Source organism: Schistocerca piceifrons, chromosome 1 (genome assembly GCF_021461385.2).
Source record: "Schistocerca piceifrons isolate TAMUIC-IGC-003096 chromosome 1, iqSchPice1.1, whole genome shotgun sequence".
Taxonomy (NCBI): Eukaryota; Metazoa; Arthropoda; class Insecta; order Orthoptera; family Acrididae; genus Schistocerca; species Schistocerca piceifrons.
The window spans coordinates 1,089,725,600-1,089,746,372 of record NC_060138.1 but is presented as its reverse complement, the minus strand read 5'-3'; the positions used below and the strand labels follow the sequence as shown (position 1 = coordinate 1,089,746,372).

Genomic DNA, 20,773 nt, shown 5'->3' with positions numbered 1-20,773 from the left:
ACTATGCTGCACTAAGGAATAACTCAGTAGGCAATTCATTTGAAGAGGAATGGATATAACGAAACTTCCTGGCAGAGAACTGTGTTTCAGACCGAGACTCAAACTCAATATGTTTGCCTTCCGCAGACAAGTGCTCTACCAAGTGAGTTAAGACAGTAGGAGATGAGATATTGGCAGAAGTAAAGCTATGGGAACATGTTGTGAGTTGTGCTTGGGTAGCTCTGTTGGTAGAGCACTTGTCCATGAAAGGTAGAGGTCTCACTTTGAGTCTTGGTCTGGCACACAGATTTGGTCTTCCAGAAAGTTTCAGAAATGGACATAAAGAAAAAAGACAATCACAGAAGTTGAAAAAAAAATAACATAGGTATGAAGAAGGTAACTGCAAAGAGACCATGGGTAAAAGAAGATAGATATACTTCAGTTGATTGATGAAAGAAGGAAGTACAAAAATGTTCGGGGAAATTCAGAAATACAAGTTACTTAGGAATGAAATAAATTGGAAGTGCAGGGAAACTAAGGTGAAATGGCTGCATGAAAAATATCAAAAAAGAAATTATTCTCGGAAGGACTGACACCGCATATAGAAAAATCAAAACAACTTTCAGTGAAACTAAAAGCAAGGTTAAGAGTGCAATGGGAATTCCACTGTTAAAGGCAGAGCAGAGAGCAGATAGGCAGAAAGAGTACATTGAAGACCTCTATGAGGTTGAAGATGTGTGTTGACATGATAGAAGAAGAAACAGGAACTTATATAGAAGAGATATGGGATCCAGTATCAGAGTCAGAATTTAAAAGAGCTTTGGAAGACTTAAGATTGAATAAGGCAGAAGGGATAGATAAAATTCCGTCAGAATTTCTAAAATCATTGGGGGAAGTGGCAACAAAACAACTATCCAAGTCAGTTTGTAGAATGTGTGAGTCTGATGATATACCACCCGACTTTTGGAAAAACATCATCTACACAATTCTGAAGACTGCAAGAGCCGATAAAAAGCCGACAAGTGCAAGAATTATTGTACAGTCAGTTTAACAGCTCATTAAGCCAAGTTGCTGACAAGAATAATGTACAGAAGACTGGAAAAGAAAACTGAGGATCTATTATGTGATGACAAGTTTGATTTTAGTGAAGGTCAAGGACACCAGAGAGGTGTTTTGGGACCGTTGCTGTTCATGTTGTATATTAATGACAATATTAATAGTAATCCCAGACTTTTTGCAAATGATGCAGTTACCTACAATGAAGTAGTCTCTGAAAAAGCTGCATAATTATTCAGTCATGTCTTGATAAGATTTCCAAGTGGTGTAAAGATTGGTAACCTGCTTAAATATTCAGAAATGTAAAGCTGTGCACTCGATAAAACACAGTAGCCTATGACTATACTATCAATGAGTCACTGCTGGAATCGGCCAATTGATACAAATATCTGAGTGTAAAACTTAGTAGGGATATGAAATTAATGATCACATAGGCTCAGTTGTGAGTAAAGCAGGTGGAAGACTTTGTTTTATTGGTAGAACACTGGGCAAGTGCAAACAATCTACAAAGGACATTGCTTACAAATCACTCGTGTGAGTCATCCTACAATACTGCTCAAGTATCTGGCATACATTCCAAATAGGACTAACAGGGGATATTGAACATATACAGGGTATTTCAAAATGAAAATACTGGTTTTAAGGCTTTGCAAATAATACAACAAATGAAAGAGCAACTCAAACAGTTTTGTTTGCATACCTGTGTGCAATGGGAAGAGTATAGAATGAAAAAGAGTGACTGAAAACCATGCTGAATGGGTGCGGGTCTTTCACACATAGCCTCAAGAAATATCCCCACGGAAAGTTTATGGGCCTATCTTTTTCAGTGAATTAACAGTAACTGTTGTTTCTTATCTTGATGTGCTACAGCTACAACCCTTGCCTCAATGGGAAGAAGGTGAAAAACACATCTTTATTTGGGAGCAAGATGGAACTCAGTAGACGACCAGTTAAATGACACTGTATCCGACCAGTTGATTGGGTGCAAGGGGCCGGATGACACAGCATTTTATGCACGACCTCCATGTTCACACACAATCTGACACAATCATGTGTATGTGCCTCTGATACCAGCTGAACTACCCGACTTTAGAAACAGTGTTACTGCAACAGTTACTCCCGACACACTGATCACAGTTCCAGAACAACTCACCCATCAACTTGATGTGTGGTCTGTGTTCACACCAAATAACTGTAAGAAAAACTGTTTGTGTTTCTCTTTCATTTGGTGTACAGTAGAGTGTCATTAATCCAAACTAATGGGACTGGAGCTTGTTTGGATTACCAATTTGTTCAGATTAGCAGGAATTACAGTGACGAGTTTCTAGGATGAAGTATACCAAGCAAATAAGTAGGTACACCATGGTAACAATTGGAAACAAGTGTGGGAACAATGGCTCACCCTCACTACCTGCCCTTGTTGTTGTGCACTGTTGAGACCTTTGTAGTGTCTGTGGTCAGTGCACTGCCACTTGGCTAGCAAAGTGCTTGGTAGGTTAGTTACCAATCGCTGGCATGTGTAACAGTTGTAATGCATTCGTTCAGGTGTAGTGGTGTACGTATTTTCATCATGAGTAAATGGAAACATGCAACATTAACTCTCAAAGAAAAGCTGAATGTTTTGAAGCGGATAGACAATGGTGAGAATGTATCTAAACGGGCAACGGAACTGGGTGTTGGTAAACCATTTGTGATTGGAAGAAGAACTGAGTGAAACTTCAACAGTCCTGTGCAATGCCTTCATGAAAAACACTCGAAAGTTGGCAGACTTTGAAACAGTCCCAGTACAATAAAGTGGATGAAGCTCTTTTCCTTTGGTTTATGCAAGAAAGAGAAAGGGGAACTCCTTTGAGTGGAGCACTGGTTCAGGAGAAGGCTATTTACCTGAAAAAGTTAATGAACGGTGATGAGTCTTTTAGTGCAAGTATGGGTTGGTCGGACAGATTCGAAAAACGTCATGGAATCCGTCAGCTAACAATTACTGGAGAGAAGCTTTCTTCTGACCGTGATGCAGCAAAGGAATACTTGGGTGAGTTAGAAAAAATGATAAAAGAGGGAAAGTATTTTCCCCAACAAATTTATAACGCTGACATGATTGGCCTTAATTTTAAGGCATTGCCACAAAAAGCCTGGCATCAAAAGCAGAAGACCATTCTCCTGGTTTTAAAATGTGCAAAGATCATGTGACTTTATTAGCGTGCAGCAATGCTGCTGGTAATCACAAGCTGCCTTTAATGCTGATCAGCAAATCTGCTAGGCCCAGAGCTTTTAAGAACTGCAACGTGAAGTCCCTGCCCATATACACTCCTGGAAATGGAAAAAAGAACACATTGACACCGGTGTGTCAGACCCACCATACTTGCTCCGGACACTACGAGAGGGCTGTACAAGCAATGATCACACGCACGGCACAGCGGACACACCAGGAACCGCGGTGTTGGCCGTCGAATGGCGCTAGCTGCGCAGCATTTGTGCACCGCCGCCGTCAGTGTCAGCCAGTTTGCCGTGGCATACGGAGCTCCATTGCAGTCTTTAACACTGGTAGCATGCCGCGACAGCGTGGACGTGAACCGTATGTGCAGTTGACGGACTTTGAGCGAGGGCGTATAGTGGGCATGCGGGAGGCCGGGTGGACGTACCACCGAATTGCTCAACACGTGGGGCGTGAGATCTCCACAGTACATCGATGTTGTCGCCAGTGGTCGGCGGAAGGTGCACGTGCCCGTCGACCTGGGACCGGACCGCAGCGATGCACGGATGCACGCCAAGACCGTAGGATCCTACGCAGTGCCGTAGGGGACCGCACCGCCACTTCCCAGCAAATTAGGGACACTGTTGCTCCTGGGGTATCGGCGAGGACCATTCACAACCGTCTCCATGAAGCTGGGCTACGGTCCCGCACACCGTTAGGCCGTCTTCCGCTCACGCCCCAACATCGTGCAGCCCGCCTCCAGTGGTATCGCGACAGGCGTGAATGGAGGGACGAATGGAGACGTGTCGTCTTCAGCGATGAGAGTCGCTACTGCCTTGGTGCCAATGATGGTCGTATGCATGTTTGGAGACGTGTCGTCTTCAGCGATGAGAGTCGCTACTGCCTTGGTGCCAATGATGGTCGTATGCATGTTTGGCGCCGTGCAGGTTAGCGCCACAATCAGGACTGCATACGACTGAGGCACACAGGGCCAACACCCGGCATCATGGTGTGAGGAGCGATCTCCTACACTGGCCGTACACCACTGGTGATCGTCGAGGGGACACTGAATAGTGCACGCTACATCCAAACCGTCATCGAACCCATCGTTCTACCATTCCTAGACCGGCAAGGGAACTTGCTGTTCCAACAGGACAATGCACGTCCGCATGTATTCCGTGCCACCCAACGTGCTCTAGAAGGTGGAAGTCAACTACCCTGGCCAGCAAGATCTTCGGATCTGTCCCCCATTGAGCGTGTTTGGGACTGGATGAAGCGTCGTCTCACGCGGTCTGCACGTCCAGCACGAACGCTGGTCCAACTGAGGCGCCAGGTGGAAATGGCATGGCAAGCCGTTCCACAGGACTACATCCAGCATCCATACGATCGTCTCCATGGGAGAATAGCAGCCTGCGTTGCTGCGAAAGGTGGATATACACTGTACTAGTGCTGACATTGTGCATGCTCTGTTGCCTGTGTCTATGTGCCTGTGGTTCTGTCAGTGTGATCATGTGATGTATCTGACCCCAGGAATGTGTCAATAAAGTTTCCCCTTCCTGGGACAATGAATTCACGGTGTTCTTATTTCAATTTCCAGGAGTGTATTATTGCAACCAGAAAAAAGCATGGATGGATGGTAAGCTGTTCAAAGAATGGTTTCATGGCCAGTTTGTTCCGCCTGTTCAATGGTTTTCTATGGAAAATCATTTGTCTCCCTGTGGAATACTTTTGATTGATAACGCGCCGTCTCACCCCAGCAGTGAGCAATTATGCGATGGAGAAATTGTGATAAAGTTACACCACTTCTACAGCCGATGGACCAGGGCGTACTGCAAAATTAAAACTGATTTACAGAAAACAATTCTTAAGAATGCTGATCCAAGATGATAGCATTCCTTTAGAGGGCAAAATAAAAAAGACCCATGTGAAGGATGTTGTTTATTGGGCTGCTGAGGCATGGCAGAATATTTCAGAAAAAACTCTGAGAAAATCGTGGAGAAAACTGTGGACATCTCTTGAATTTCAGGACAACCTAGGTGAAAATGAAGAGGAAAATCTACTACAAATGATACAGATAAACCCTGGATGTGAAGAAGCTAGTGCAGGAGACGTAGATGAGTGGATTGCAGTGGATGGGTCATGTGTGCAGAGCATTACTGATGCTGATTTAGTTGCTGCTGTGGCTCAAGACCAGGAAGAAGTGGACTGCTGTGACAGAAGTGACAATGAGCCAGAAAGCGACAAAGGAGAGCTGGTGCCACACAGTGACGCAGCTGAAGCCCTTAACCTCACATTATGTTATTTGGAGCAACAGCCCACTGCTTCACCTGCTGATTTGATGTTTATGAGACAATGGTGCAACTATGCGACATATAATAGACTGTCTTCATTAAGCCAAAAAACAATGACAGTTTTTGTCATCTAAAAAGTAGGGAGAAAATGTCCGCTGTATTTTAGTAAGTTTGACAGCATTTCTTTCATTGTTATGCATTGTTTAAACCAAATGTTTTCTTGACAACTTTTGTAATACATGTTTACTGTACAGTGTAAATTAAAATACTGTGTGTGTACAGCAATTTACTGCACAGTTTTCAATACTTAGACTAACATTTTTCATGTTCAGATTTACTGAAAGTTCCGATTACTGGGGTTCGGATTAGTGGGACTCTGCTGTATTATTTATAATTGTAAGGTGAATGTAATATGTGATACAAAGCCATAAAACCCATATATTCATTTTGAAATACCCTGTACAGAGAAGGGCAGCACAAATGGTCACAGGTTCCTTTTTATGTTTGGGAGAGTCACAGAGATATTGAATGAACTGAACTGGACGACTCTTGAAGATAGATGTAAACTATCCCGAGAATGTCTTTTAACAAAGTTTCAAGAACAAGCTTCACATGATGACTCTATGAATATACTACAACCCCCTATATAGTCCTAACACAGGAATCATGAGGATAAGGTTAGAATAATCACTGTATGCACAGAGGCATTTGAAAAATCATTCTTCCCATGCTCCATATGTGAACAGAATGGGAAGAAACCCTAATAACTGATTCAATGGGACATACCCTCTGCCATGCATTTCACGACAGTTTGCAGGGTAGAGGTGTAGATTGGTTGACCTGGAAAAAGCTTTCAACAATGTTAAATGATGGCAGATTTTTGAAATTTTGAGAAAAATAAGGATAACCTACAATGAAACATGGGCAATACACAATACCTACAAGAGCCAAGAGGGGCAATAAGAGTAGAAGAACAATAACGAAATGCTCATATTAAAAGGCTGTAAGACAGGGAAGTAGTCAACCGATACATCAAAGAAGAAATAACGAAGATAAAAGAAAGGTTCGAGAGTGGAATTGAAATTGATGGTGACAGGATATCAATGACAAGACTTTCTGATGACACTACTATCCTCAGTGAAAGTGAAGAAGAATTACATGATTTGCTGAATGGAATGAACTGTCTAATGAGTACAGCTTACATATTGAGAGTACATTGAAGAAAGACAAAGGTAATGTGAAGTAGCATGAGTGAGAACAATAAGAACCTTAAAATCATAATTACTGATCACAAAGTAGATGAAGTTAAGGAACTCTGCTACCAAGGGAACAAAATAGCCCACAACAGGTGGCACAAGGAGGTCGTAAATAGCAGACTAGTAATGGCCATAAATGCATACCTGGCCAAAGGAAGCCTCCTAGTATCAAAAATAGGCCTTAATTTTAGGAAAAAATTTCTGAGACTGGAGCACAGCATTGTCTGGTAGTGAAACAGAAGAATATTGAAAATTAAGTGGACTGAAAAAGTACAGAATGTGGAGGTTCTCTGAAGAATCGACATGGAAAGAAATATATGGAAAACCCTTCCAAGGGAAGAAGGGGCAGAATGATAGGACACCTGTTAATGACATCATGAAATAACTTTTATGGTGCTAGAGGCAGCTGTACCGGGTAAAAGCTGTGTAGGAAGACAGAGATTGGAATACATCCAGCAAATAGTTGAAGATGTAGGTTGCAAGTGCTACTCTAGAGATGAATATGTTGGCATAAGAAAGGAATTTGTGGAGGATCGCATTAAACCAGTCAGAAGAGAGAGAAAGCAGAACTGCACGTTACCTTTTTGGAGTCAACTGGAAGGGCTTTGTTGACCCAACCAGTAGACAACCACCTCCACTATCAATTTGTTCTCCAGGCATACATTATGAACAACAGAACAATTCGGCAGCATAATTACATGTGTAGATTGTGGGCAAGGGAATATCTGGATTGGAATCTGAATCAATGGTGCCAGGTTGTTAGGAAAAACCCAAATGGAATGGCTTGTGGTATTTGCTGACACGAAGATGATTGAGCACAACTGAGATCAGTTGATGCTTGCAAGCATTGTCACAGGTAACCTCTTCACACATTGGATGAACTAAGGAGGGCCATCATCAGAGAATGAGACAGGCTCGAGTGCCTTGTCCCACCTACCTTGTGGGCAGTAGGTCGAGGAGGATCCATAAATGTTACAAGTGGAGCAACTTGGGACTGAATGTTACATAGCAGCAAACTTTAATTTCACAGATGGCACATTCAAACAAACTGGCTTTATTTTAGTTAGTTTCTTTGTCTTAACAGTAAATTTAACCCCACACGTTTGCAGATATGCACATGGTGCATTACTTTTTTAATGCAGTTCATACAATTTAAGAGTTCTCAATATGCTTCTTAAATATACAAGCTTAGTTTTTCTTCCAAACTACATGAGCCAATCATTACAGAAGTAATTAGCCCATTGTCCTATATATGTGCTTGATGAATGACACTAATTACTTGTTTTTTGTTTCAGGCTTCAAATGTTTAAATGTGCACCAGCTGAGGCTCACACAACTGCACTGACACACATTTCTACATTTATACCTACACTCTGTAAACCACTGTAATTGCACAACAGAGTGTACTTTCCACTAGACCACTTATTAGGGCTTCTTTGTGTTCCATTCACATACTGGACGTGGGATAGATGATTGCTGAAATGCCTTGATGTGGTCTTCACCTGTATACAGGAGTGATATATGTATAGGGTTATAGCGTATTCCTATATTCTTCACTTAAAGCTGGTTCTTTGACTTTGTACACAAGCTTTTGCAGTGTAGTTTGCATCTCTCCTCAAGTGTCTGTCATTTCAGGTTTTTCTGTATCTCTGCGACATCCTCCCATGTGTCAAACAAACCTTTTGTGTTGCCCTTCTTTGTGTACATTCAATGTCCTGTTAGTATTATCTGATGTGGACCCCATAGATTTGAGCATTATTCAAGACTGAATCACACGAGATTTTGTAAGTGACCTCCTTTCCAAACTGATCACATTCTCCCACTATCCTACTAATGAACGGAAGTCTGACAACTGATTCATCTAGAACTGAGCCTATCTTATCATTTATTCCTGCAAGTTGTTTCATATACACAGGTATTTGAATAATAATACTGATTCTAAATGTGACTTACTGATATTATTATCATATATACTATGTATTTTCATTTTTTATTATAGACATAACTTCGGTGTAGATAACTTCATCAACTGCAAAACGTTTCGAGGTTACTATTAATATTGTCTGTGATGTCATTAATACACAATATGAACAGTGTGATCAATTCTACATCTGTTAGTGATTCTTCATCCAAGATAACATGCTGTGTCCTCCTTACCACAAAATTCTCAATCTAGTCACAAATTTCATTTGATAGCCCTTTTGACTGTAATTTTTCAGGCTTTTGCGGCGATCTCAACAGATTGTTGTTTGATTGTACTTTCATTATTAATTGTTGTGAAACTGAATCAAATGCTTTTCACTTTATCCAAAAAATATTGAATCTACCTAACTGCCATGATCCTTGGCTTTCCATATGTTATGTGAGATAATGCGATCTGGGTTTTGCATCACCAATGTTTTTGGAGCCAAGCTGGTTGGCATGGAGGTCATTCTGTTTGAGATACCTTCTTTGGAGCATCAAGCAAAAATACATGTAATGTAGTTTTGCAAAGCTGGAATATCACCAAAATATAGGTGAAATAAGTTTCTTATACATCCACCTATCTTCCAGAACTAATGGTCCTTTTTCAGGGAGGAGAGAGGGGGACATTTTCGGAAAAGTTAAAAAGGATCAGGTCATCCAAGCCTCAGGGTGTGAGGGACCCACATTTAGTGAGAACAAGGGTAGAGCTTCCTGACGAAATAACTATTACTTCCAAAAGTTATGCAGTGTGTCTCTTTTACTCTTTGTGTGTCTATCTGCAACACATTTCTCATCCTGAGAATAAGTACTTTCTCTTTAGATTATTTCTGTTTCAAGGGTAATTTGAATTGCAAACAATCTCCATAGCGAATGCTGTCTTCAAACTTAAATTATGCAATGGCAGTGGGCACATGACACCGTAAAACAAAAACTGGAACAGGCTGCAATAAAAATACCAAAGTTTTTGCTCTCCACCAACCTATAAACAAGGAGCAGTCATCTCGTCACATACTGCAGGGGATAAATTTCGTAAACATCTAACATCTTTCCCAAACTGAACGTGAAGCTCTACATTTAAGGGTGGAAACATATCGTATATGGAGCAGTACCTTAAATATCTATTATATAAATCTGCGTGTAAATGCTTTGAGACAACGAAGACGATGTACAATGGGAAAACATATTTATGTTACCCGGAAAAAAACATTTTTTTATGGATAATGCTACGACGAACAGGTGGTGCATTTTTGCTTTTTCAAGACATTTTAACTGGGCCGGAATTTGGACCTGGGTACCATACAGTGGACTTTAGACACGAATACCACTACAGTGGCTGAGTAAACAAAACACCTATTTGTTTTACGTTTTTGTCATTTATTTTAAAATTCTTATGTGATTCACTTATTGTTTTTCAATTCTATATGCTTATCAAGGCCTTTAGTCAAGCACAACATAGTAGAAACACCGGAGTACTTCCACATCATATTCACGCGCCGCCTACACAGGCTACAAAGTACAAAGTGATAAGCTCTTTGGTAGCTTGTCTTTGTAGGTTATGTATTCCGGTCCGTGTAACTAAGAAACTGTAACAATATAAAGTGCTTGTCTCAAAGAAAAGCGCCTATTTTACCTTCAACTACCGCGTTACCTACAGTCACTGCAAACATATCTATATTTTACCTGGAATTCTAGAAAATCGCCACATTCTACGGTAGAGGAGGCTGCCATTTTTACTTAAATCTCGTACACCGAAAGAGAATACCCATGAGCCCCTGGAAGCGAAGGGCCTTGAAGTTGAAAGCTGCGGAAGAAATTTTCTATGATATATTCTTCTTATAAATCTCGCTTAGTAACACGATAAAAGGTAAATATTGGAGTCTAACAAGATTCTCTTAACGTTGTGCAAGTATTAAGGAGACTGCTGAACTTAGGGAAAAAATAGGAAATTGTGTGAAATTGCGTGTAATTTTAAGCCTGTGGACAGTGTGAATGTCAGCTGTACGCGAGTGACAAAACCATTTTGCAGAAACTGCTGCAGCACGTTAATCAGTGTCGTAGTAGCAGTAGTACTGTTTACCTGATGAATATTGAATTATCGTGGTTCAGGCAACTGTGAATATTTCTGTCGATAAAAATCAATAAGTGACTGTTGACCTCGTGAGTCATCAAGCCTTTTAACAACTTGACAGTCACATTTTGTTGAGAGGTTAAAGTATTAATAGATGAGTCGGATGCTGTGGGATAAAAAGCATTCTCATTGAAACTTTTTCCGAAGTTGGTTCTAACCATAACATCGGTCTTTTTATAGATGTCGGGGCCTACTCACAAATATCGCTACAAAAATGTGGGATTGGATTCCCAAGAATTACGGCGTCGAAGAGAAGAGGAAGGTGTTCAGTTGCGGAAACAAAAACGTGAACAACAATTATTCAAAAGGCGCAATGTGCTTATGCCAGCACTTGCTGACGAAGAAGGCGGTATGCAGGTAAGTTTCTTGCTTTGATGGTCATTTATAATCTGTACATGGTTTGTTATAGTTTATTTAGGCCTATATATTTTCTGACGTCGTTGTTCAATATTTTTGAGACGATAGTTTCTCTTTATGAAACTTCCCAGAACCTCTGGTTGCAAGAAGACCAGCATGTGCAAAACATTGTAAGACTTAAAACCTCAGTCATCACCCACATATATTTTCTAGGTGGTGAACCACAAGCCTCGTTTCAATTTCAATAACTTAGTTGTTCAAGGGTCATTTTGCAATGATATAGCATCTCTTGATTAAATTCAAGTAAAACAAGAGTAATTTATGTTGACATACAAATTTACAAACACAGGGCTTGGCTGTAGTGAAAACCTAAACCGGCCTTGTTAGACAGAGCATGAACCTCCACCTAAACCAGGCTTGCCAGACAGAGCATGAACCTCCATCCTCCCAAATCCGACCCCTGTATCTTAGTAAGTGCACTGTAGTCAAAATGGCGTAAGAACAGGATGGCTTGCAGTGTTGTTGACAACTTTTAACTGCAAAGTGCAAGCTGCTACAGGTGAAAATGGCAGCCATTTGTGGAGCTGTGACAACACCGAGGTATCACCACAGAGTTGTTTACAGAATCACGATACACTGTTGGATGAGGTAGATGCCTGAAGCTGCTGCGTCCAGCCCACTGTGACTGCCAGTGATCAATATATGCAGACTCATCTATAGGGGCCTGCCTCAGCCAGTTATACCTAATGTACAGTTCTTAATGTTTTTACATATTTGGAATAAGTTTGCTGAGTACAAGGTGTAAAACTTTGCTTCCACTGTTTTTTCCCAACATTTGAGGCTTTAATGAAACAAATTAGTTACACATGTATCATTCAAAGTGTTTTCCATCGCTAGCCACTACTTTCTCCCATCTTTCAGGCAGTGTATGAATCCTGCGTCGAAAAAATTGTTCATCTTTTGAAACAATCCACGAATCTATCCAATTTGTGACTTCATGAGATCGGAAGTGTTGGTCAGCCAGGCCATGTGTCATTGATCTAAACAGGTGATAGTCAGAGGGAGCAATGTCTGGAGAATACGGCAGGTGGGGTAGGACTTCCCATTTTAACGTTTCCAAGTATGTTTTGACCCCTTTTGCAACATAGGGTCGAGCGTTGTCGTGCTACAAAATCACTTTATCGTGCCTCCCAATGTATTGCGGCCATTTGTCTTTTAATTCTCTCCTCTAACGCATTAATTGTGTTCGATAACGAGCACCTCCGATTGTTTCACTTGATTTTAACAGCTCATAGTACATGACGCCGAGCTGGTCCCACCAAATGCGGAGCATGATCTTGGAGCTGTGAATATTTGGTTTGGCCGTTGACATGGAAGCATGGCCAGGATATCCCCATGAATTTTTGCATTTAGGGCTATCATAATGAACCCATTTTTTGTCCACGGTCTCAATGCGATGCAGAAATCTCTTCCGTTTTTGCCTCTGAAGCAACTGTTCACAAACGCTGTTTAACGTCTCTTGGTTTCAGCTCAAACAGGACCCAAGTTCCTTCTTTCTGAATCATGCCCATAGCCTTGAGATGTTTTGAAATGGCTTGCTGTGTCACTCCCACTAATTGTGCCATTTCTTCTTGAGTTTGACGCGAGTCTTCACTCAGCAATGTCTCCAATTCTGCATCTTCGAAAACATTCTCTCTTCCACCACTATGCCGGTCTACAGCGGTAAAATCACTGTTCTTGAAGCATTGAAACCACTCGTGACACGTTCTTTCACTAATAGCTTCCTTACCATACATACGTGAGAGCATTCTCTGGGACTCAGCTGCTGTTTTCTTTATATTTAAACGAAATAGTAACACCTCCCTTAAATGATGAGAATTAGGCTCGTAAACTTACATTTTCAATCAAGAACAACTTTATGATGCAGACACAAATCAATTAATGTTTGAATGGGGTTATGTTGACAGAGTCCAAGCTAACTGCCTGACGTCTGCGATCTGTTTCTTACGTCCGCAACTTACCGTTGTCGCCACCTATCGGCAAACGGCGGAAGCAAAGTTGTACACCTTTTAACATGGAAAAATAACACATTATTCATTGAATCTCTTTACTCTTTTCACTGCACACAGCCCCTCAGACTTGCAGGTGCCTTTAAGATGATGGGGAATCTGCTACATCTCTATTAGAAACAGTGGAAAATCCGGGATGGAATAATGACGGTATTATGACAAGGATAGATTGCTGCTCACCATATAGAGGAGACATTGAGTCAGAGACAGGCAGAACAAGAAGACTTCTAGACATTTAAGTATGCAGCCAAAAGACCTTCTTTTAACACACACACACTTGTATCTGAGGCTCAGTGTGCAGACAGTGGTCATTTGTGTGTGTTTTGCGTGTCAAACATTAGAAACTTCAGGTAGGAATTGCACACACATTCCGAATCTTAGCAGTGGAGATTTGTGTGGTTATGCAAAGCGGAAGATCCTCTGAACAAGCTGTTGTCAGTAACAAAATTCAGATCACTGTTGTTTTGATTTAGATCAGGGATGCTCAACTTATCGATTGCAATCAACTGGTCAATTACCATGGTTTTACAAGTCAATCTTTCAAATCCTTTGTCAGAAATGTGTTTAAATAAGCTGTTTTTGTAAAATACCAGTTTGTTGACAATTAGCATTTCACACGGATTTGCAGGGAGTAACTCTGACAACACTTGTCTCACCTCTTTCATCTTCATATGCTTTTCACCACCCTTAATACTCATGCCAACAACCATCTTCCCTCCCTGCCTGGTGAAGTTACTGCTTGCGTACTGGAAGTTGGTGCATTGTGAGTGGAGGCTGCAGTGAGCAGGGAGAGTGCTCAGGGTTTGCTGCAAGACTTGACCTTTGGACAGCACAGTTACAGATATTAAATGTGAAACACTATCCTCAAATAGTCAGAAATGTCAACAAGCATCACTGGATCAAGAAGCTGCAAAGAAGACAGAGTTTCAAAACTGATTTTCAGTTTTGAAGGCAGTTCTGTTCTAGCATTCATAGCTCAACTTTTACAAAAGCTGGATGTTGAATATATTTAAAGTAAAATGAGTGCTCTTTTCTCTTGTACTAGGACTGAACTTGAACAGAAAATCATTGGATTTCAAAATGACATTTCCACAAAGTGAAATACAATGAAGATAACTTTTGGAAATTAGTGAGTGTGAAGACCTACCGTAACATTGTAAAAGTGTCATCATATGTTTAATCATTTTTGGTTTAATAATGAACATTGTGAAATCTAAGTGCAGAAATAAACTAACTGATCCTCATATTTCAGACTACGTAAGGTTGGTTCTGACAAATTATCTACCAGATTATAATAAACTTGGCAATGATATGCAAAGCCTAGAGTCTCACGAAACTTTTTTAACCATTTATGATGCTGTATATTGTAATTTTTTCACATGGGTAATGTCTTGAAAATTGAGTATTAAGTTTACAACTGTTGATGGAGAGAGAATTGCCTTAATGTTTTTATATAATTAAAATGATTAATTTTGGCTACAGTGTTGTTTCATGCTTAACCAATTACAAATTTTTAAATCAGTAGACCTCCAAATGGACTAAACTGCATGTAGTAGATCTTAAGCCTAAGAAGGTTGAGTACCCCTGATCTGGATGAAGTGATGCGATCAAGTACAAGCCATGTATGCTAAAGCTGCCTTGATTTTGACTATATGTTGGAACAACTAGATGTTGCGTGTATCAAATTTAAATGAACAGATAGTGCGAAAAACAGCATCCACATTTAATGTCCCAGTAAATATGGTGAAGATTGACAGAAAGTTAGGAGAAAGAAAGAAAGAGAAATTTTTACACTGCCCAGAAGAAAATAAGGAAAAAAGATTTCAGACCAAATAAAATGATGAATATAGCAGGATGTGTCTTGGGATCAAAGTTCGTGTTCATGTTTGTGTTAGAATTGAAGGACAGAAGATGAAGAAGCAGGAACAACTCTTACTTAGCAGCCTTAAGAATCATTTATCACGCACTGAGACCACAATGAATCAGAAATTAGATTCTGTAAATTCTGTGAATTATATCCAAAGTGCTGTGTGCCTGTCAGTTCTTCTGGAACAATCAGTTCGTGTCTGTGCAGTACATTGGAATGTTGAGCAGTGATAAGACAGAAGTCCAGTTCAAGAAGATTACTACAGTATGTTACTATAGGTTGAGGCCAGAGTAATTACAGGCATGGAAAATGTGTCGTAAGGGTAACTCCCATCTGTGCATTTCAGAAAAGCTGGTAGTGGAGGTGAAGGTCCAAATGGCTTGGAGTGAAGCAGCCATTCAAATAAGGCATTTTATTTTCAGCTCATGTTGTGCCACAGGGTGGTTTATTTTGCTAATGGCCACAGTTTGGCAGTGGTTGTTCATCCAGGTGGACAGCTGGTTTGTGGTCATACCAGTATAAAAAGCTGTGCAGTGATTGCAGCAGAGTTGATATATGACATGGCTTCTTTCATATGTCGCCTAGCTTCTGATGGGGTATGATAGTCCTGTGACAGGACTGGAATAGGAAGAACTGGGTGGATGGCCAGTTAGGTCTTGTACTTGATTCTTTCACATGGATATGACCCTTGTGGCAAGTGGTTTGGATTGGGAGTGGCATATGAATGGACTAGGATGTTGCAGGTGATGGAACACCACGTTAGGAGGGGTGGGAAAGATCTTCTGTAGGATTTCAGGGCATGATGATAAGGTGATCAAAGCCCGAGCCACACTCCATCAACAATAGTTCGCGCACAATACACGACTTCATGGACGTACGGATTGTTGATGCTGCATCTGGTGTCCCAGTTTCTTCCCCCCGATAATTACATTTATTCCTATTGATCTCACTTCATCCCTCATTCTCAAGTAGTTCACAGCTGCCCATACCATACGAACGTGTGATCCTCAACCAAACCCACTCCCTTCCCCCTCTTTTCTCTTATTGCAACACACACAGTCCCATACCTCATCTGTTCCTTTGCACCCACATTTCTGTATATTTTTAAGGTATTTTTATGTGGTTTCACATGGTATTTTTACGTATCTGGGTGTGTTTTGGCGTATCTGTGCATGTTTTTGTGTGTCTTTAGGTATTTTTAAGCATCTTTTCTCTTATCCAGCTCCTCTCACAACCATCAACATCTTATTTTGCCCATTTGTACATCATTCCCATTTCCTTTACGCCAACCTTGCTGCAGTGGACCCCTGCTCCTTCTTTCTACACCAGTTCAGAAAGTATCCCTTTCCCTGGTTAAAACCCAATCCCACATCCTATTTTTTAAATTCTGCCTAAAGCTTGGAATTCCCACCCCCAATGCCTTAACCATAAAAATTCCTTTCACTGGGTCCCACCCCTCATTTCATAGTGACCTTCATCTTTTCAGATTCTGCCAGTCACTGGCCCTCACAAACCTTGTACTGCAAAAACACATCTCCAAGGCATAGGTATCCCAGAACCACCTCTCCTCCCTCTGCAAGATACTGCTACTGTGCAATCTCTGCTACATACATTACATCTCTGAAATTTAAACCCTTGCTTTCCAGCATATGGAGGAGCATTCCAGGCACCACCTCCATAAGTTACCCAACCTGCTGGCATCCTGTTGCCGCCTCAGGGCACCACTATCCAACCCCTATCGTACCTACAGTGTTCCTCCTTGTGCACCCCATGTAGCAGCTAAATCCTGCCTAGCTGACTTTTAAACTTGCTACATCCCCCAAAACTCTCTACCAATACTCTACCAAATCCAAAGCCGAAACAGTCCTTTCCACCAAAACCCAGCCTCCACAGAAGTTTGTCCTATGCAAAGGCATCACCTTTAGGCCTACATCCAAATTTAACCAAGCTGGACTTGTCAGAGACCTACTCTCCTTCTTCTGATGCCTGCAAAGTAAACACTTCTTTGTTGCAAATCCCTCCAACCAGAGCCACCCTAAATCAAACACCGGAGCCTGCCTCTCCCAGTTTATACCACCATCCAACCATGATCCTCCCTCTGTCCCTCCCTCCTAACCACCCGCTGTTCACCTTCCAGGAATTCCTCACCTCCAACTTGGCCTCACTAGTCTTTCCACAGAAGAAAGAATAACTATACACAAACTGAAAACAAATTCTGACACTGAGAGATTTATATTCAAAATTCTGACGTAGTCATCCTGTCATGCTGTAGTCATCCTGTCATGCTGACAACGGTGCCACCACTATTGTTATGAATCACAGTGACTACCTGGCGGAAGGCCTAAGCCGATTATCTGATTCCTCCTGCTATGAGCTCTGCCAGAATGATCCCACCCCAGAAGTCCAACACAACCTCCAGTCCCCGCTAAAAGTCTTAGGCGTTTCCCAGAACCTCTTCCCTGAATCCGTTTCCCTCCTCACCTGTATGATACCCGGCAGATCCACCTTCTACAGGCTCTCCAAAATCCACAAACCCCAACAATCCTGGCCCCCATTGTGGCTGGTTATTGTGCCCCCACTGAAAGAATTTCGGTCCCCATTAACTAATACATCTAACCTATTGCCTGTAATCTAGCCTCCACATCAAAGATACCAAGCACTTCCTTCACAGGTTCTCCACCATCCCCACCCCTTTATCTCCTCGATTCCTACCTACCACTGTTGACACCACCTCCCCATACTCCATCCCTTATGCCCATGTTCTTACTACAATTGAATATTACCTTTACCAACATTCTTCAGAATCCAAACTCACTATCTCATTCCTCATACACCTAACTAACTTTATCTTAACCCACAACTACTTTTCCTTTGATGGAAAACACACAAACAAATATTCGGCACAGCCATGGGCATCCACATGGCACCCTCCAATGCCGAACTGTTTATGGACCATCTACAGGAGACTTCCCTAGACTCCCAAAATGCCATACACCCAGTCTTGTTCATGTTCATTGTGATGTCTTCATGATTTGAACTCATGGCCAAGACACCCATCTTCATTCCTTCACAACCATAACACTATTTCTCCCATCTGCTTCACATGGTCCTTGTCAACCCAGCATGCCACCTTCCCAGATGTTGACCTCTTCCTCTGATGGTTCCATCCACACCTCTGTCCACATTAAAACCATCAGTAGCATCGGTATTTTGATAGCTGCCATCCCTTTCACACCAAAAAATCACTCCCATACAACCTGCCCACATGGGGATGGAGTACCTGCAGTGCCAAGAACTCCCTTGCCCAGTCATGGTGAGGGTCTTACCAAGGCATACACAGACAGGCACTATTCCCCAGACCTAGTCCACAGACAAACAGCAAGCAAGGTGGCACAGTTGTTAGCACACTGGGCTCGCATTCGGGATGACAACGGTTCAAACCTGCAACCGGCCATCCTGGTTTAGGTTTCCTGTGATTTCCCTAAATTGCTTCAGGCAAATGTCGGGATGGTTCCTTTGAAAGGGCAGGGCTGATTTTCCTCCCAATCCTTCCCTCATCTGAGCTTGTGCTTTGCCTCTGATGACCTAATTGTTAACAGAACATTAAACACTAATCTCCTCCTCCTCCTCCTGTCCACAAACAGATCTCCTGTGCCATTTCCCACACCTCCAATCCTCCCACCATCACCAAGAACCAGTCACAAAGGAGCACCCCCTATTTCATCCAATACTCCCCTGGACTGAAACAACTGAATCACATCCTTCTCCATGGCTTTGATTATCTATCATCATGCCCTGAAATGAGGGACATCCTACCAGAAGTCATTCCCAACTGTTCTAAAGTGGTTGTCCATTGCCTACCCAACCTCCACAACATCCTAGTCCATCACTCTGCCACTCCCAGTCCCAACCACGTGCCACAAGGATCAGATCCCTGTGGAAAACCCAGGTACAAGACCTACCCAATCCGTCCACGCAGCACTTCCTATTCCAGTCTTGTCTCGGATTGGGCTACCTGTGAAAGCTGCTTTTTCTGACAAAGGCTGTGGTCAAAAGCTTACTTGTAAGAGTCTTCTAAATGTACCTGTCTGTAACTTAACGTGCCATCTTTATGGTAAGTAGCAATCTGTCTTGTCCTACATTGTCGATATTCCAACCTGGAGTTTCCATTGTTTGATATGAAAACATGAAACATTCACATACCGTAATTCAAGGTAATAGTGAAATAAACTCACCAGTTGATGTGTTCCTCATAGAACAAAGAATACCATCAGTTCAAGCAAACATATTTTTCCAGTTCTCAAACATTTCTTAGTACTGCTAAAGTACTTCAAACATAGTTTTGAAGATATGCTTATTAATTTCAATTTAAATATGATATTTCTGCCATAGCAGAAGTAAGTGGTGCAGTCAAATACAGCTGAAGAGCTTTGCATACATAAGGGAGACTACTTTCAAGTAAAGTATTTTCAACAAACAAAAATTTCTAAGATCTTTGACATGTTCCTTTTATAACATTCTTAGGGGTTGTTTTACTCATCGTATCAGGCAATATGTTGCAGCATAAGTCCTGGAGACAGTTACTGTAAAATTCCAACTTCAGAAAAGTTAAAATTAAAAATCATCTTGCATTATGTTATTTTAAATACATTTATTATACTTTCAAAACATAGTTAAAGCATTATTACAAAGGCAAACAATACTGACAATACAAAAAGAGCAGCTACATGCTCGCTGCTCAAAAACTAAAACCAGACTGACTCACTCTGCCAACATGGCAGCCACCCTTTATACTTTCTTAACAACCCCAAACAATCCTCGGCATTGTTTAAGATGAACATTTGATTAATTAACAATTAAAATTCATACAGAGGGAAACATTCCACGTGGGAAAAATAAAAAACCAAAGATGCTTTTACTTACCAAACGAGAAAGTGCTGGTATGTTGATACACACACACACACACACACACACACACACACACACACACACATATTCAAGCTTTTGCAACCTCTGGTTGCTTCATCAGGAAAGAGGGAAGGAGTGGGAAAGACGAAAGGATGTTGGTTTTAAGGGAGAGGGTAAGGAGTCGTTCCAATCCTGGGAGCGGAAAGACTTACCTTAGGGGGAAAAAAGGACAGGTATACACTCGCGCGCACACACACATCCATCTGCACATATACAGACACAGGTAGACATATATGTCTAAACATTCCACGTGGGAAAAATATATCTAAAAACAAAGATGATGCAACTTACCAAACGAAAACATTGGTATGTCGATAGACAGACAAACAAACATAAAATGTGTGTGTTTGTTTGTGTGTCTATCGACATACCAACGCTTTCGTTTGGTAAGTTGTATCATCTTTGTTTTTAGATATATTTTTCCCACGTGGAATGTTTCCCTCTATTATATTCATATCAAAATACATATATAAATGTATGTCTGCTCAGAACAGTAAGAACACTATGGTATTATTACATGTTTGTTATTTCTTTTGAGAATAAACTCTCAAATAAGAAATTACAATAATACATGTATATTTTCTATTAATTACTGGAGACTCCAGTCACGGGAATTATTCCCTTCATTTACAGAGCTTCTACACTT

The 20,773-nt window shown here is 41.2% G+C and overlaps 2 protein-coding genes across 5 annotated transcripts in view; one reads left to right on the top strand and one right to left on the bottom strand.

The window, feature by feature from the left end:
- The window catches only part of LOC124774976 (protein MIX23), a 39,765-nt gene extending 29,222 nt beyond the window's left edge, over window positions 1–10,543 (bottom strand). The window contains exon 1 of one of the 2 annotated variants that reach the window (XM_047249719.1): window positions 10,419–10,543. In XM_047249719.1, the coding sequence (XP_047105675.1) occupies window positions 10,419–10,466 (48 nt within the window). In that variant the 5' untranslated portion in view covers window positions 10,467–10,543. The remainder of the gene's footprint in view (window positions 1–10,418) is intronic. The other variant, XM_047249727.1, reaches the window with a different exon arrangement.
- The window catches only part of LOC124774961 (importin subunit alpha-7), a 58,454-nt gene continuing 47,994 nt past the window's right edge, over window positions 10,314–20,773 (top strand). The window contains exons 1-2 of one of the 3 annotated variants that reach the window (XM_047249689.1): window positions 10,314–10,602; window positions 11,047–11,223. In XM_047249689.1, coding sequence (XP_047105645.1) covers window positions 11,047–11,223 — 177 coding nt within the window. In that variant the 5' untranslated portion in view covers window positions 10,314–10,602. Of the gene's footprint in view, window positions 10,603–10,764; window positions 10,945–11,046; window positions 11,224–20,773 lie in introns of those variants that run through there. The other 2 variants (XM_047249707.1, XM_047249695.1) reach the window with 2 other exon arrangements.